A 15174-nucleotide genomic window follows, 5' to 3' on the forward strand; every position below is an offset into this window, starting at 1 on the left:
CTACTTTCAGGAAAGGAGAACCCCTACTTTGACAGAAGTTAATTTGAAGAAGACCCAAAACTGTAGATTTCTGCTAAGTTCAGTGTAAGCCAATGATCTGACTTTGCAAAAGAAAGGACAGAAGGTAGGTAAGTTTGGGTTTCAATACTGTGTTTCTTTTTGTAGTCAGTGCTTTTGAGATACTGCCTTTTGAAGGAAATATTAACAAGCTACCATGCCCTGTGGAGGAGACTGGAAATCGAAAGGTCTAAAGCAGATACCATGTGAAGAACAGATGGAGAAACTAATAATGCCACTCTGTTTACTTGGAAAAATTCCTAAAGTTGCTCACCCATTACTGCTACTGAGGGATGCTACACTGGTTAGAAGAGACAAACACCGGAAACGAGGAAGCACAGAATGGTTGAGGTGATGTTAAAGCAATGGTTAAAGACAGAAAAATGTGAAATAACATGACATATATTTACCTTGCATTTATCTAAGAGATTTTACTGTAAACTTTCCAGCAGTGAGATGCCTTCTCGTTGAGAAGCATGAAATTTAAGAGGTTCATTCATCACGTTTTCGTTTAAACCTAAGAAAGTGACCAAGTGGAGTTCAGAAGCTACACTGTGAACAGGATAGGATAGAAGAGATAACCATTACGACTTTCTAACCAGCTCCTTGCGTGAAAGAGTTAAGGCGATGGAAGAGGGCATTATTAGTACTTGAAAATCAATTCATTCAGAGCCAAGGATTCTGTGAAGTAGCCCATGGATCCATTTTGGGGGTGAATGAGCTTCAGAAGCTGTTAAAGGAGACGCAAATGGATTGTTGTATATGTTTGTCCTTCCCCTCCTCCACCTTGTCATTCCTTTTTCCAGTCCTGAGTAAGATTACACAGTGGTTAAACCAATGAAAGAGGAGACCAGCATCTAAAGGAAAATCACTGCAGGCTGGTTAAGAGAAGAGGCAATGTTGAGAGCTTGCAAACACCTGTTTATAATGAGATGCTGCAGATGTGTTTGCCACTTGCTGATATTTGGGCACAACAGTCACTCCGACCTGCCAGTACATATCAGCAATCTACGCGTTGCCTACTTTTTCCCCTGTCGGCCCGCTCGGCCTTGTGTAAGCTTTCCTAGTTGAGTGTCTACAACCATTGGGAGCTTTAGGTTGTAGTGTTCTCTTATAAATCAAAACCTAGTAAATTAAAGAGATTTTATATTACAAAACAAGTAAGTTGAGGGATCATCAAATGACAAAATTTAACTTGAAAAGCATTTTGTAATATGTTCTTTCACTATCAAGCTTCTTCTTTAAAGCATTTAATTATTTTGTAACTTAGAAAAGCTTCCAGTTTACCTTAAAGAACTTAAAACTGAAGAGTTTTCTCCATTTTAGCACAAACCAGAACTATAGACTGAAATTGTTGAATAAAGGTGAGGAATCATTTGCCAAAAGTAATTTGCAAACAGATTTTCCCTCAGGGATGTGTCTTTCGCATCAAGTGAGGCCTCCTTGTAAAATAGACCCTAAAAGTGTCTGAAGTGCACTTTCAGCATCTCTACAGAAAGGTCAGGACCAATTCGGAGAGGAAATGCCTGGAATTCTGTTTGGTATCACAATGCTTGCAGTTAAGATAACAAACTGCCTCTGGCTCCTTTCAGGGCAACAAAACTAACTAAAATCACCAGGGCTGTAAATCCTGGAGAATGGTATGGTAGACCTGAGCCCAGAGAAAGGGAACTAGGGCAAATCTTTTTTTTAACGTTTGCCTTTTGGCAGGATAGGTGTTTCGTTTTTTGTTTTTTTTTTTTAATTACTATTTCTAATAAATATGAAACACTATTGATTTGTTTTGTGAACTGTTTTGGATTTGGCTCCCACCGGGGGTGGGGAGAGGGAAACAACATATCAGAAAACTTGGGGCTGGAGTTGCATGTAAGCTGTGAGTATAGCAGAGCAAAGGAGGGCGGTTGAAACATCACTATGGAGCTATTAGGTTTGACGACTCTGTACCTCCTAGTGGGATGATGCGGTAAGAAGATTGACATGGGTTTGACATATGCTCATTGTTGTTCCAAATGACACATGGAAGTGTAAGCTCTTTAAAAGAGTTAGGTTATGGCATGCACTTCCAAAATTTGGTTGCTACTGGGGATGGGGTAATCGTGATGGGAGAAGTGACTGAAGTTCACCCGGGTGCTGTGCAAAGAGCAGTTCAGGCAGAAAAAATGAAGTCGGCTCTGAGAATCCATAAGCAGCTGGATACTGAGGGAAGTGGAGTCTTTATAGCTCTTAACCAACTAATGTGTGACAAATTAATAATTCCATAATAAAGCCAAGGCTAAGAATTGGCTAATAAATGGGGCCAGTGCTTTTATCACTATCTGATTAAGAAGAGACAAGCAATTGCCCAATGATAGGAATCTTTATCCCTCCCCATTTTATTTATGCCAGTTGACATGGAGGCAGATCTATGTAGGTTCCTGCAGTCTTAAAAATCTGTGCCTAAAGCATTGAGTATATTGCCGTCCAAGCAAGTGATACCAAATTACTGCTTAGTAAGAGTATATTCTGAAGGAAAAGCAAGGCACCTCCTTGCATGTTAGCCTCAGAACACCCGAATTTATGACAAAGGGATAATTTGTAACAAAAGCATACTTGGGGGCTGATGGGGATGCATCCTGAGTTCACTTGGCATGTATGGGTTAATCTCGACCTGAAGCCCAGTTGAGGGGGCTTTACTTTGTGCCAAGGGGCCTCTGTTTCCTAAGAAATGAGCAAGTTAAAGGTGCTCTTCCAGGAAATTTAGTATATTGATATATAAGCAACTTCACCCTCTTGTCTTTCCCTTCCTAATTTACAGCTGTCCTATAATTGGTTTATAGGAGTTTTCAAAAGATGTGATTAGCTTTACCTGCAGTAAACTTGTAAAGGGTTTCAGGGTAATGATGTGTCAGTTATGAACTCATTCAGTTAATCTGCAGAAAAATTTTTAGAGCAGGAAGGAGCCAGATTCAGACTTGTAAAACATGATGGTAGTGCATTTCTAGCTAAAAGAGCCAAAATTCTAGTTTCCTCATCATGGAAAGGAAAAGAGGGAATGACGAGCAAATAAGAAACCAAACAACAAAACATTAACGCATTTGCACCAACCCCCCCAGAGGCCCTCCTCGCTCATCAAAATTAGAACAATTGATACGGGTGCATACGGAGCTTAGAGGGACCATGGTGGGCAGCCTGTGACTCAGGGATATGGGGTGTGGAAGGAAGAGGCTGACACGTTTGACTAGGAGCCACGTGGGAGCAAGACACAGTCGGTGGAAAGCAGCAAAACGCTATGCTTGAAATTCACTGCTGGGTTCATTTCATTAATCCATTCACTTATTCATCATGGCTGCATAGCATCTCATAAATGCAGGGCATTCTGAGAGCACAGTTGTAACACATCCTCACCAGCATATAACTTACTATTGTAATTGTTACTAGCATTATAGAACATGGTGCCTTAACTTCGTGATGAAAGACAATGGTTTATGATGCTCATGGATTACGCGAGTCAGGAATTCATTCGGGGCACAGCAGGGATGGCTTGTCTCTGCATCCTGGTGTCTGGGAGCCTCAGCTGGAAGATTCAAAGACTGATGGCTGGAATCATCTGCAACTTGTTGACTCATTGTCTGATGGTTGGTTGGTGCTGGCTGTCAGCTGAAACATCAGTTTGGGGATTGGCCAAAATTTCTACATATCATCTCTTTACATGGTCTGAGCTTCCCCACAGCATGTGGCTGGGTTCCAAAGCTGAATGCCAAAGAGGATGAGCCAGGCAGAACTTGTATCTTTTTGGTGACCTTGCCTTAGAAGTCAATCAATTCCACTGTGCTCCACTGGCCAGAACCACTACAGACCTTGCCAAAATTCAAGGAAAAAGAACATCAACCCCAAATATCAGTGTAGGAATATCAAGTACAATGAATAAAGAACAGATATATGTGTATGGATGTGTATATATGTACATGTATAAAGTCATCCTTGAGAAATATAATCTACCACAATAAGAGTGAAAGACAAAATTATAAAGTAAATTAGCATAAAGTAAAAACTATTGCTTGTGATGATTTTGTAAGTCATGGCCCAAAGAATCCTATTGGAAATATACTAACAGAAAAAAGAAACACCTGAGCACTGTGTTTCACAAATGTGAATCACGTGCATGTGACTTCTGTTAGTATCTTGTTACCATCTATATCACTGTTCATTCCCTTCATTTTTTTAATTGACCAACGGTTTTTAAACTCAAATTTGTTTTAAAAGCAAACTAGGGGCACCTGGGTGGCTCAGTCAGTTGAGTGTCTGACTCAGGTCATGATCTCTCAGATTGTGGGTTTGAGTCCCACGTTGGGCTCTGTGCTGACAGCTCAGAGCCTGGAACCTGCTTCAGATTCATATTTTCTCTCTCTCTCTCTCAAAAATAAACACTAAAAATAAATAAAAGCAAACTAGATATTTCTACTGAAAATAAAAATTTTTTTGCCTTTATTTGCCATAATACAAAAGTAACCTTAAATATAATAAAAATAAAATTGAACAGTCGCTAGGTGTGTTGCTTTCTGATGAAGGTTGTAATGGCAAAGCATGCCCTCTTTGTCAGAAATGTTAGCAGGTATTCGAAAGATATTAAATCACAGTCCTACAAAATTGAGGCTCTCTTTTTGCCTTAATCTGAAAGATTGAAAGAGAAGTAAAAGTGAATGATCCCTAGTGAGAAGGTCAATGACATTGACCAGGTCTGGGTGCTGCCCAATATCCTTTAAAGATTTTTCTATATTACAATCCTAGATTTTTGACAAATACTGATAAAAATTATAAAAAAACTAAGCTTTCATCTTGTCCCAGTCAAGTTGTTAGGATCCATGAGGAAGATGGGCATCTGGCACAGAGCTCTTGCACATTAATTGATGAATGAATTCTGTCAAAGGCTAGGTCCTAACACACCTTTGTTTTGTTTCATAAACCCCTTCCTGAAAGATCTGTTGAGCAATAAAAGGCCTTAATTAGTTGGCTTCTACATCAGGTTTAGCCACCCCATTATCTTATTACCATTCTCCACATGCTGGCAGAATTGACTTTTTGCTTCCCCGCTGTGGCATAACTAATTCCTAGACTTTACAGGACCACTCCCAGGCCAGTGTGCACTCTTTAGTACGTAGGTATCTAAATCCAATAACATTCGTTCCTGAAATAATTATTAGCACCTGCCAGGGCTAGTGTTGCACTAGACCCTAGAGATCTCAAAATGGACACTTTTGTGGAGTACAAAGAAAGGCCACTTGGGGGCAGCTATTTCACCCCTAAAATTTAATTAAATGCTTAGCAACAGCATTGTCTTACTGTTGAAGTGTTTGTCAGAAAACACTACTTCCTGGGGACTTTTTCCAGTGGAGATGATAACTTGAGAATAAGTATAATTTTCATGGCCTTTTCCACCTAGACCTTTTCTTCTGGTTTTCATGGGTGTGGAAAAGGTCTATAGAGGTTAGGAGGAAAAGAGCCAGATACTTACCTTCAGGGATTCCAGCCTGTAGCCTTGACCACACCCTCTAGGACTTCTAACAGTAGTGCCTTTCTGGACATGGGGCTGACATTAACCTTTTCCTTCTTCATTTATAGTCGGCTACAGTGAAGCTGTCAAAACCAGTGGCTCTGTGGACTCAGCAGGATGTCTGCAAGTGGTTGAAGAAACATTGTCCGAATCAGTATCAGATCTACAGTGAGTCATTCAAACAGCATGACATAACTGGTAAAGTATGCGGCATCCAAAATATTTTACTCCCTCTTTCTCTCCCCATCACGGTGGCCTTTCCCATACCCTTACAATGAACTGCATCTCCCTGCTGAAATTTTCTGGCATGGGTTTGCTTACTTGAAAAGGAGAATGGATTCCAGACCCATGCAAACCATGCTACTGAATAAGCATAAGAAGTTCTAGAGAAGCTTGGATTCTGCAGGTTCAGTACAAGTATGTGGGAGTCAAGCTAAGGGGGTGGGTGGGGGACTCTAGAGAAAATGTGTACCAATCCTAGAGAAAAGAAAGGAAGTCTTCCAAATTATCTGGGTTTGTGGGATCAGTATTTGATGTTCTAAGTAGGAAAGATTTCTAAACAGGAAAATTCTGAGGTGAATATGATAATACTAACTTACAGTCCCTGAGATGAATACCTTCAAAGCACAAATGAAGATTCCATTTACATCAAGGGGCTCTGAGTATTATATTTGAAGGTCAAGAGACACTTGGAAGCAGAAACCATGACAGTATAATGAACTGTAAAAGCCCTTAGGATCCTGTCTCTCGATTGGAGAACAGGCTGGGTGAGAAGAAGCCCATAGGGCCCGCCGTGGGAGCCCATCAGAACAAGGGCATCTTCACACTTCTCCTGTGTTCCCCTCCCACCCTGAGGGTCTGCATGAATATGGGCCTCGTCCCTCCCCTTGTCCCTCTCCCGTTGCAAACACTGTGATGAAACACAGGACTGAAAAACATGCTCTGTGCACTAAAACTGCGCTTCAGAGGAAAAACGTGTTGAGGAGTCCTGATTCTAGTCCAGATCCTTCCCCTTTTCCAAGAGAAGACTATCCTCTAGTGGGAAAGTGACTTGATCTCGAGTAGCCCAGCACTGTGGATACCAAGCCTCTTTCCAAACTGGGTGGTTTTCAAAGTGTGTTCCGTGGAGCCCTTGGGTGCGCTAAAGGTTGCCAACGGGATGGGGTGTGCTTTGGGTAGAGATAAGTGTGTCAACTAAACCAGCTCCCTTTATATCTGTTTTACATGTTTGAATTATACGAAAAACTTCATTTGGAAAAAAGGTTTCTAATACTAAAGAACATTTTTCTTTTCTTTTTTTTTTTTATGTTTATTTTTGAGAGACAGAGCGCAAGCGAGGGAGGGGCAGAGAGAGGGAGACACAGAATCCTAAGCAGGCTCCAGGCTCTGAGATGTCAGCACAGAGCCTGATGCGGGGCTCGATCTCATGAACTGTGAGATCATGACCTGAGCCAAAGGCAGACGCTTAACTGATTGAGCCACCTAGGTGCCCCTAAAGAATATTTTTCAAATCCTGAGCTGGATTTTCCTAGATTCCTTCTGACCAAATTGGTAATGTTTTAATATTTAAGGAGCACACCCAAGTGTAGCTCAGGCTGAGTAGTTAACAGAGAGTGAAGTGTTAAAATTGTACTTAATTAATTCACTTTGCTTCCCCCCCACCCCCAAGTAGAATAAAATGGCTTTTTAGGTGAAATTCCTGAAATTCTGAAGGCACTGTCAGAACTTAGCTTAGATTCCAAGTGTCAAATTGTTTTTTCTTTGGCCCTCCCTTAACAATACAAGAGCATCTCAGAGTCCGTTTTTCCACCCCTTAAGTAATCAGTTAGTAACCATTTGGCTGATTATGGTTGCCTTCATCCCAAAATGTGTGCTTAATGTTTCTTAATGCCTGTGTGATAGAGTAAAGGCAAAGCCTTATTCGTGATCTTGTTTGAAAGTAGCGTTATCTTTTATTATGGGCGGGCGCTATGGGATACCCTTGAGGGAAGGGAGGCATTTATAATGGTTTTTCAGGGAGGGGCATTACGTCCCTTAGAAGTAAAGGTCCCATGCTTCAGTGCTCCGAGTCAATGGTACCACTTCCCAAGGCTTTCTGCTAAGTGACTTGAAGAAAGAGGGTGTGGACATGAGATACACCTGTCATTGCTTCTGGTGGCACATTTGGTCTCCATGAAATGCCACTGATACTGGTAAACCACAACCTTCTTGAAATCCCAGGCAAGCTGCTTTAGCTGGTTGAGTTATTTAACCTCCCTCTTCATCTCCAAAATAAAGATGATAATGCTACCTGACCGCAGGAGTTGTTATGAAGACTAAATGAAATAATATTAAGTAAACTACTAAGTTGGCCATTTCTTGACACCTTCTACATGTCAGCATTTTGCTATCATGTCAAGACTCATCTGGATGTGTCTAAAAACATACTCTTCATTCTAAGGGCAGCCTTTTTTCAGGCCAGAAAGGAAAGCAGAAAATTATTGGGGACTCAGGGAACAGAGAGAATGATTTTACATTAACTATTGGCCCACATCTTTTTGACATTCACCTATGAGGCCTCAGAAAGCCACTCTCTTCCCCTGTTCTCTGGGCCTCGCCTCTCCAAATATGAATGTGAAATACCTGAATGATCGCAAGCGCCAAGTGGTCAGATAATAGATGGGACTGCAGCTGGCCCGCGGTGACCAGCCCTAGGATGCTGGAGGCTGTGGGGATCTCCGTGCCCTTGGAGACTAGGCTGTGATAAGCAGGACAGAGAGGTCTGTGAAAAATTAAGACCTATGGTAACAGAGCAAATGTCGCCAGCCCCCAAAAAACAGTGGACTACTGAGGGTGAGGGCCGGCAGTGCTGACAGGTGCCAGGTAGAAGCCCAGAGCTGCAGCTGTGTTGTGTCATCTTGTGAAGGTCACTGGTGCCCTTTAGCTTTCTTTATCTGCAAAAAGAGGATGGTACCAGTACCTGCCTCATAGTGTTGCTGTGAAAGGAGTTCGTGGTCCTGGGAAGCATGCATTGAATGCTGCTTCTGTTCTGAATAGCTGCTGCTGTTCTCCTAAGTGCTGTTCTGATTTTGGTGAAAACAACACACATGAACAGTGTTGAATTCGTCTGTCTTTATTATCCTGAAAACTGGGAAATGAGCAACCGGGGGTGGCAGGGTGAGGGTAGTCTAGGCTGGTAAATATCCTGTGCTTATCTGCAAGGCTGCAACAAAAATGCTCACCTGTCCCTTATTTATGCCTAGATCCTCTTGAGTGTTGCTGTTCCTTTGCTTTTTCTTAAAGGGTGGGTCTCCAATATCATGCTTATCAAGCAATTGTGTTATACCAGTATAACATATAAACAGTCCCTTAATTTAGAGGCAGATGGTACAGCGATGGCAAATAAAAAGGACATATATTAAATGGAAAAAAGAAAAAAGGGCTTTCACAGACCTGAGTGTGATCCTCCCTGCTTGTCCTCCACCCCCAACCTTTGACAAGCAATAGCTATACAATATTACACGAGTTAGTTTTTCATCAGTGAAATGAGAATAAATATTTTAAGAGTTGTCAGGAGAATTAAATGGAACGATGCTCGTGAAGGGCCTAGCTTAACGCCTGATACATAGTAGACATTTATCCATTTGCAGGTATTTATGGAGCATCTACCTTGTACCGGGTTTGGGGAATACAGAAATAAATAAGACAGTCAGTGGTCTGTGCAGGGAAAAAATTGGGCTTCTGTGAAAAACTGTGCCTCGTCAATAGCACACCATTTGGGGCTATCTAATTCCACGGAGCTGTTTTTACAACTCCGTACGTTGTAGATAGCTGATAGCAATACAAAATAATCCTTGTTGTGGATGTGTAAATTCTGTCCCACAGAGGTTCAGCTGGCTTTCCTAGCCACTGTGGAAAATCTGACTTCTGCCTGCCATTGACACCTTCATTTACTCTCGCTGATCTACGTGTGTTTGCTCTTTGGATTCTCCTTTGTAGTATCTTTCTCCTGCTTATTATATCTTACTAGCTTCTTCACTAATGAGTTAAAAACAAACCTTAAACGTGTTCATTTTGTATTTTATGAGAATACTGGTTTTAACCTTTTTTGAAAATTACCCTGTTTTAACTTCAGAAGCTCAATTCCTTTTTTATGTTTTAGGCAGCAAGTCCATTAATATTTTTTAAGCCTTTGTTTGAAAGACATTGAATTGTACACAAACATTCCCCCCTTTATCTCCAAAATCTAAGAAAAGTTAAAATGTGTTTCAGTATAGGAGCATTCGAAACCTTTTGCAAGTTTCCTACTAGAATTTCTGAGAATCTCATTGTGTCCAGAAGGCACCTGCTATTTTGTGGCAGATGTGTTTAATCAGAGGAGAAGTTACTAGTGTTACCTCCCTGCAGAAGCGCTCTTAAAAGGCATAAGATGGTTAGAACACCTGAGAGGCGTTAGGATAGATAGATTTAAATCATCAGATTAGGCTTGAAGGAAAGAAATTTGTCTATTTTCCTGTGCTTGCAAGATTCTCTCTCCAGCTTTCTGAGGCTGGCTTGGAATGCTGATGAGGAAGCTCTACTGGGGCCAGGTGTAAGCTCACAGGCAACTTTCAGATTCTCTTTTATGCACAGTTAAGAATATTTTCAGGTTTGAGGCGATTTCAGCTCCTGGCTGTGCCTTGTGTTGTTCCCGTGACTGCTGAAGTGAGTTTACCTCCTTCAGCATCAAGTTCTCCATCTGGAAAGGGTTCTTTCCCCTGCCAACTTGAAAGGCTTATTTTTTATGGGTGAAGCACTTAGAGTTCCCTAGAATATAAAATATTTTTAAAAGCTATTTTGAATGTGTAAAAGGTTTCCGTGGAGTCTGCTTTGTGGCACAGCAATGGGAATTCTTCAGATGTCCAGATGTCTGCAGGAATAAATACTTTTCATATGAATATCCCCTGCAAGTGGTCAGTATTGATTTGTAGTACTTCCCAGTGGTCTCCTGCGACATAAATGAATATTTCTGTTCTTTTTGTCCTTCAGACACACCCCGTACCTCTTCTTTTCCCCTCTTCAAAATGTTCTGCTGAGATGTAGCACCCTGAAATGTGGCACTTCTGCCTAGGTTATTGAACAAAAGGGAAACCTCTGTCTCTTTCAGACCTTTGGCTTGTGGCTCTGTGAGTTTGCTATCATTATTCCCTTCAGTGCTGATTTCTCTTTTTCACACCTTCACCTTCTGCTATTGCCCTCCTCCTCTTAACTATGGTTGGAGTTACCCACAGGGACTATGGGCTGTATAGTTAACAAGTATCAAAAGAAGAGGAATGGTTACTTTATGTGACTAGGTATGAGTGTACTACTTAATAGAATCCAATATAGCCACATAAAGTCTGGGCATATTTACAGACAGTGCCTCATCTGTACATTTTCTTGTTGCTGTTTTCCCTCTGGATACTGTGTTTTACTTTTCTATGTCTTTGTGTTTTGTTACCTATCTCTTTTTGTATGAACTACTCTACATTTTTTATTGCATCTCAAGCAGCGTAGATTTGCATAGTAAAGTTTCTGACATCATCAAGGCCGAAGTTTCCCAAAAGTTAATTTTCCAATAACAACATATATTGCTTTCAACCCCTTTTGGTGGCGAAAGCTTACTAATATCACCTTTCCACTCTTCAGAATTCCCAAACCAAGGGTACTGAATCTGGTTGTCTTAATGATCCAGGATAATAGACTTCTAAATGTTGGGAAGGGGGTTAGATGTCATCCCAGGTTTTATGAGGTCGATAAAAAAAAATATTCCTTTAAATGTAATGTGTACTGGAGATCAGAATATCAGCTTCATTCCTGATAAAGCTTTTTGGAGAATGTCGTTTAGGTCTTCAGACAAATTGGTTTGCTCAGACTATTTTCCCTCTAAATTAGGCATTCCAGGGGGTGGAGGGAGGTGGGGCTGGGTGCCTCAGTTGATTGAGCATTCAACTCTTCATTTCGGCTCAGGTCATGATCCCGGGATTGTGGGATTGAGCCCTGTGTCAGGCTCCGCACTGAAAGTGGTGCCTGCTTAAGATCTCCCTCTCCCTCCCTCCTCCCTCCTTCTCTCTCCCTGCCTGTCTCCTCCACTCACATGTGCACACACTCTCTCTCTCTAAAATAGTAAGTAAATAAAAATAGGACTTTCCCTCCCAGGCATGACTGGCCATGTCCCTTTTGCCACATAACAGAAAGCAGATTACATGAGGCACGCAGGTCACAAGAGAGGAAAGAACATTGCACTAGCTGAGCAAGCCCAATTCCTGCTTCCACAGGCACCAAACAGAAGGCAGGAGAGGATCCAGGAGCATTAGTCCAGGAAGTCCTTCCACAAGGGACTAGGAAGAGTGGGGAAGTGGGTCCCCTTACCGAATCAACGCAATGCCTCCCTGTGTACCTAGATAGCCGGGCAGCCAGCCTTTGCTCAAACATCTCCAGGAATGTGCATTTCATAACTTTTAAAAGCAACCTTTTATCTAAGAGTTGGAGTGGTGGTGGTTACAGTGTTTGATTTTTCTTATTCTCCTTTCCTTCTAAGCTGCAGGCCTGCCAAACTGCTTTGCAGGCATCAAAGGCTATGTTCTTTTCTACCATCCTCAAAGCCACTCATATACCTGGATAATCCCAACTTCCGTTCAGGCTTTAGTTCAGACACCATCTCCTACAGAAAGCCTTTTTTTACTCCTCCTCTGGATTAAGTAACCCATGCTGTAGCTCCCAGGGTAAGCCCTTTTGTAGGACTTGTCACGTTAAGTTGATAGGTAAAAAGTGTAATTATTAGAAGGTTCTGCTGAGGTTTAACTGAAACCCACCTGTAGGTCCTATTTAGGTTCCAGGTTAGAAACCTTTGCTGAGGAAAGCCCTTAATGACTGCTACTAGGACAGATTGTTGCCACCAGGCTCCAGGGGAACCACGGCATAGTCCTCAATCCTTTCCTTCATCCCAGCCAACTGTTGGTTGGAGATCCCAAAATGTCTGCCTCTGAATCCCTTCATCTCTAGTAGATGTCCTCCTTCTGCTACACGGAGAAGGTATAGACTATCTGATGGCATTTCCCTGAATATTCTTCCCCTCCACTCCATCTTCCAAAAGATGATATGACCCTCTTTTACAAATCACCTTTTCTGCCTCTGATTTAACCAGATACCCTCTATCATCCCCTGGGTCCTTGCTTCCTCAGCTGCAGTCATTCTCTCTTGAGTCTGGCTACACTGGCTTCCTCCTTTTCTCTAAATAGTTCTTCTAGCCCCTTGTCCATTCTTTCTATTTCATTATTTTTTAAATCACAGTTAATTCGTACATTTGAAAAAATGTACATAGCCACAACCATATGCCAAGCAGAACAGCATACCCAACAACTTACAAACACTCTCTTCAAGTTCATGAGAATTATCCACCATGATATACTGCACTTAAGTGTATAAATAAATCTCAGCAAATTTCAAAACACTGAAGTCTTACAAGCACATTCTTTGACCACAACAGAATGTAATTAGGAATTGTTCATAAGATCTCCAGAAAATTCCAAATATTTAGCAACTTAACGCACACTCAGGAACTGCGTGGGTGAAGGAAAAAAATCACAACAGAAATGAGAAAATGTTTTGAATGGGATGATAACAGAAATGTGAATATTCCAAATATCAGTCTTGTGCAGCTACAGTACAACTTAGAGGAAAATTATATCACTAAATACCTGTATTAAAAAAGACTTGAAATCAGTAAATGTTTACCTTAAGACATTAGAAAACAACACACTCATCCCAAAGTAGGAGCTGAAACCAGTGAGATAAACATACGAGCAATAAAGAAAATTAACAAAGATGAAGTTGATTCTTTAAAGAGATAACAAAATTGGTAAACATTTACCTAGACCGAACCAGGAAAATAGACAATACCAAGAAAGAAAGTGGAGGTATCATTAAATTTCCTGTATACATTAAAAAAACAATAAGAAAATAGTATGAACAAGTTTATGCCAATGTACTTAGATGAAATGGACATGTTCCTTAAAAACTATAACTTAGCACCCACTTAAAGCTGGAAAATATAAATAGCCACATATCTCCTAATAAATTTTAAATCACAACCCCTGCCACACGTACACAGCCTAAGCCCTGAAGCCTTTTGCAATGAATTCAGATAATGATAACCAAACCTATGCAGATTCAGTGAGACAAGAGAGGAGAATGGGAGTACTTCCAAAGTCATAAGTTCAGAATAACCATAACACCAAAACCTGACAAAGATACAAGAATGGTATGGCATAGACCAATGTCCTTCACGAACATAAACCTAAAATCCTTGACGAAATACAAATAAGGTCAACATAGCATAAACAAAAATGATACTATATCGTGATTGTGTGTGCATCAGAATTCAAGGTTAAGTTTTTGAAAATTCAGCTTGATTCGTTGCATTAATAGGATAAATGCAGAAAGTCATATGATCATCTCACCAGATGCAGAAGGCTTCAGATTTCAGCTGTCACAGGTGAAGACCTTGGAAGTCATCACCCCAATCCTTACAACAGGAATAAGCTGGACAAAATAAAACTCCTGTTGGGACCTATCAAAGAAGTGATGTCACAAGGCAGATGATCACCCTGAAATGTGGAGCAGAAGCCAACCCAATAATAACGGACAAAAGATTTGACCCTTAGCGAGGAAGACGAAAGAATAGACAATAAGCACATGAAACTATGCTAAGGAATATTAACACCAGGAAAATGCAAATAAAGCCACAGTGAGATACCACTTCACGGTCAGTAAAATGGCTTAAATTCAAACGACTGGCAATAGTGAGGGTTGCTGAGTATATGTAGCAACTAGATTTCTCATACGACGTTACCGAGTATAATATGGTACCACCTAATTCAAAAACTATAAAGGTTTTTATGTGGTTAATCACACAATTATTAAATGATCCTGCAAATCTACTCTGAGGTATTTACCCAAGAAAATTGGAAACACATATTCATAAAAATTCCCATCCACTAATATCCAAAGGACTGTTTCTCAGAATGGACAAAAATTCTAAACAATTGTTAGGTCCCTCAGGAGTAGCATGGATAAACTGGTCTATATTCACACTGAAAGCACTGCTGGGCAGTAGAAAGGAGCCAGCTACTGATGCCTGCAACGTGAAAGCATGTCACACGCTGAGTGAAGGAAGTTAGAAACACAAGAGTACGCACGGTGTGATTCCATCGTGTGAGATCCGAAGACACAAAATTGGCAGTGGCGGCATCTGGATCAATGGTTGCTTGGATTCGGGTGTGGAGGGGAGATGGGGAAGAAGGGCAAAGGAACTTTCTGTGGTGATGAAAATGCTTATATCTTTGTCAGAAGTTATCAACTTGGCACCTCCGATGTGTGAAGTTTGTTGTATGTAAATTATATCTCAACGTTGGTTTTTGGAGACTTGTGTGCTTTCCAAATTTTCTAAAATGGCATAGTGTTTTTTAAAAGCAGAAAATGAAAATGTCATCCTATGTCTTTCCAGACGGGCTGTTGGATCATTTCTATTAAAGATGTTGGAGACGGATCTATATTCATCTTCTATTACAAATTCATCTATATTTACC

General features: G+C 40.9%; 1 protein-coding gene across 2 annotated transcripts in view; it reads left to right on the forward strand.

Moving 5' to 3' along the window:
* SAMD12 (sterile alpha motif domain containing 12) overlaps positions 1 to 15174 on the forward strand; it is a 389352-nt gene that overhangs the window by 162114 nt on the left and 212064 nt on the right. For both annotated transcript variants that reach the window (XM_032591935.1, XM_030304333.1), the window contains exon 3: positions 5656 to 5785. In XM_032591935.1, the coding sequence (XP_032447826.1) occupies positions 5656 to 5785 (130 nt within the window). The remainder of the gene's footprint in view (positions 1 to 5655; positions 5786 to 15174) is intronic.

Source organism: Lynx canadensis, chromosome F2 (genome assembly GCF_007474595.2).
Source record: "Lynx canadensis isolate LIC74 chromosome F2, mLynCan4.pri.v2, whole genome shotgun sequence".
NCBI classification, from domain to species: domain Eukaryota; kingdom Metazoa; phylum Chordata; class Mammalia; order Carnivora; family Felidae; genus Lynx; species Lynx canadensis.